Raw genomic sequence first — 1,446 nt, forward strand, 5'->3', positions numbered from 1 at the left:
GATATCTCAGTTCAGCAGGAAGTTTGTGTTTGAGGGTTAAAGTTTAACTTAAAGAGATTGGAATGAGGTCAAATTAGCTTTAAATCTAATTTAGAGCAACTTTAGTTTTCAAACCAATTTACAAAGCAAATCCAAAAGGTAAATAAATCATTGTCTGGTAAATAATATTTCATAAAATGATTTCTTTTTTTTTTATTAAAGATCAACATCCATTGAGATAATTGATCTCAAAATTATGTGATGGTTTAAGGGAGAACAAACATGGGTAAGAAACTCAGTGAAAGAGGGTTTAGCCTCTGGTTAACTGGCATTTAGTCAGCAGCATGTGGTTGCGATTAGCTTTGCTGTTCACCTTTGGAACACAGTATAACATTTGAAATAACCATAAATAAAGAAAATGCAAAATCCAAAATGTTTAGCTGAAAATGCTGTATTTCTCCAGACCGCTACCTAGCTGAATGATGTGGAGTCTTCAGTGATGCTTTGGGCAGCTGGTGATTTCATAGGGTTGGTGGGATGCTTGGTTCTTTTGGATGATTGAGGGTTCCTTAGTCTCTCTCTGACTTTTGGCTGAAAGGTACTTCTGTGAACTTGAGAGAATTTTGCAGACAGTCTGTTCAAAGCAACCTGGTTCTGCAAGTATTTTGCAGGTCTGCTGAACTTGACTTAACCTTCTGAAGAGTGAAATCCTTCAGCCTGCAGTGAAAGCCAATCACATATCTGATAATGCAGCCTGGGCAACGTCCACAGGAAGAGAGTGAGAGGTGGGGATCTCAAGCCTTTATAGCAAGCACAGTAGAAGGCCTCATACTGTAGAGGCCTTTCCTATTAGGTGGCTATCTCCTCGCCCTACCTACTTCTCACTTCAATTGTGTGAACCTGCAGAGGGTCGGCCATATTAAACCCCATCTTAAAGCAATAAGGTATGAGTGTGAGTAGTTTATGAGGCCTTCAACAGATACAGAGGACCTGTTTCCCTCTTATGCAGCAGGTGCAGCACTAAATTGTGCATGGAGAAGGGGATATAACTTCTGCATATGCGTTTTATACATTCACTGAGAAAAAAACAGTACAAAAAACAAATGCAATAGAAAATGCAGCCATTTAAAAATGTTACAACCCCTGAAAATAGAAGCCAAAACTGACAGTCAACAAAATAAATGCTATGAAAAATTTATGCTGCAAAAAAAAAAAAAAAAAAAAATCTATAGGAAATGTCTTTTTTCTGCTCCTACACCTGCCTTTGAAACACACTAATTAAAGATGAAACAGCTGGACCTGCTTTCAGGTTTCATGAGTCGCTTAGCAGTTGCTATTTACATTTGTTCATCAGAATGTTTGATGGTCCTGAAGGCACACGCTGTCATAATGCGATGGTTTACTAGCCCATATGCAGACTCAGACACGGAGGGAGGAATAAAAGTCCAATATTTATTGGAACACGGA

The 1,446-nt window shown here is 38.5% G+C and overlaps 1 protein-coding gene across 1 annotated transcript in view; it reads left to right on the forward strand.

Annotated features, from left to right (window-relative positions):
* Positions 1-261: 261 nt before the first annotated feature.
* LOC107097232 (interferon-induced protein with tetratricopeptide repeats 2-like) overlaps positions 262-1,446 on the forward strand; it is a 3,433-nt gene continuing 2,248 nt past the window's right edge. The window contains exon 1 of the mRNA XM_015394300.1: positions 262-265. Within this exon, the coding sequence (XP_015249786.1) occupies positions 262-265 (4 nt within the window). The remainder of the gene's footprint in view (positions 266-1,446) is intronic.

Source organism: Cyprinodon variegatus, unplaced genomic scaffold (assembly GCF_000732505.1).
Source record: "Cyprinodon variegatus isolate N-32 unplaced genomic scaffold, C_variegatus-1.0 Scaffold680, whole genome shotgun sequence".
Lineage (NCBI taxonomy): Eukaryota > Metazoa > Chordata > Actinopteri > Cyprinodontiformes > Cyprinodontidae > Cyprinodon > Cyprinodon variegatus.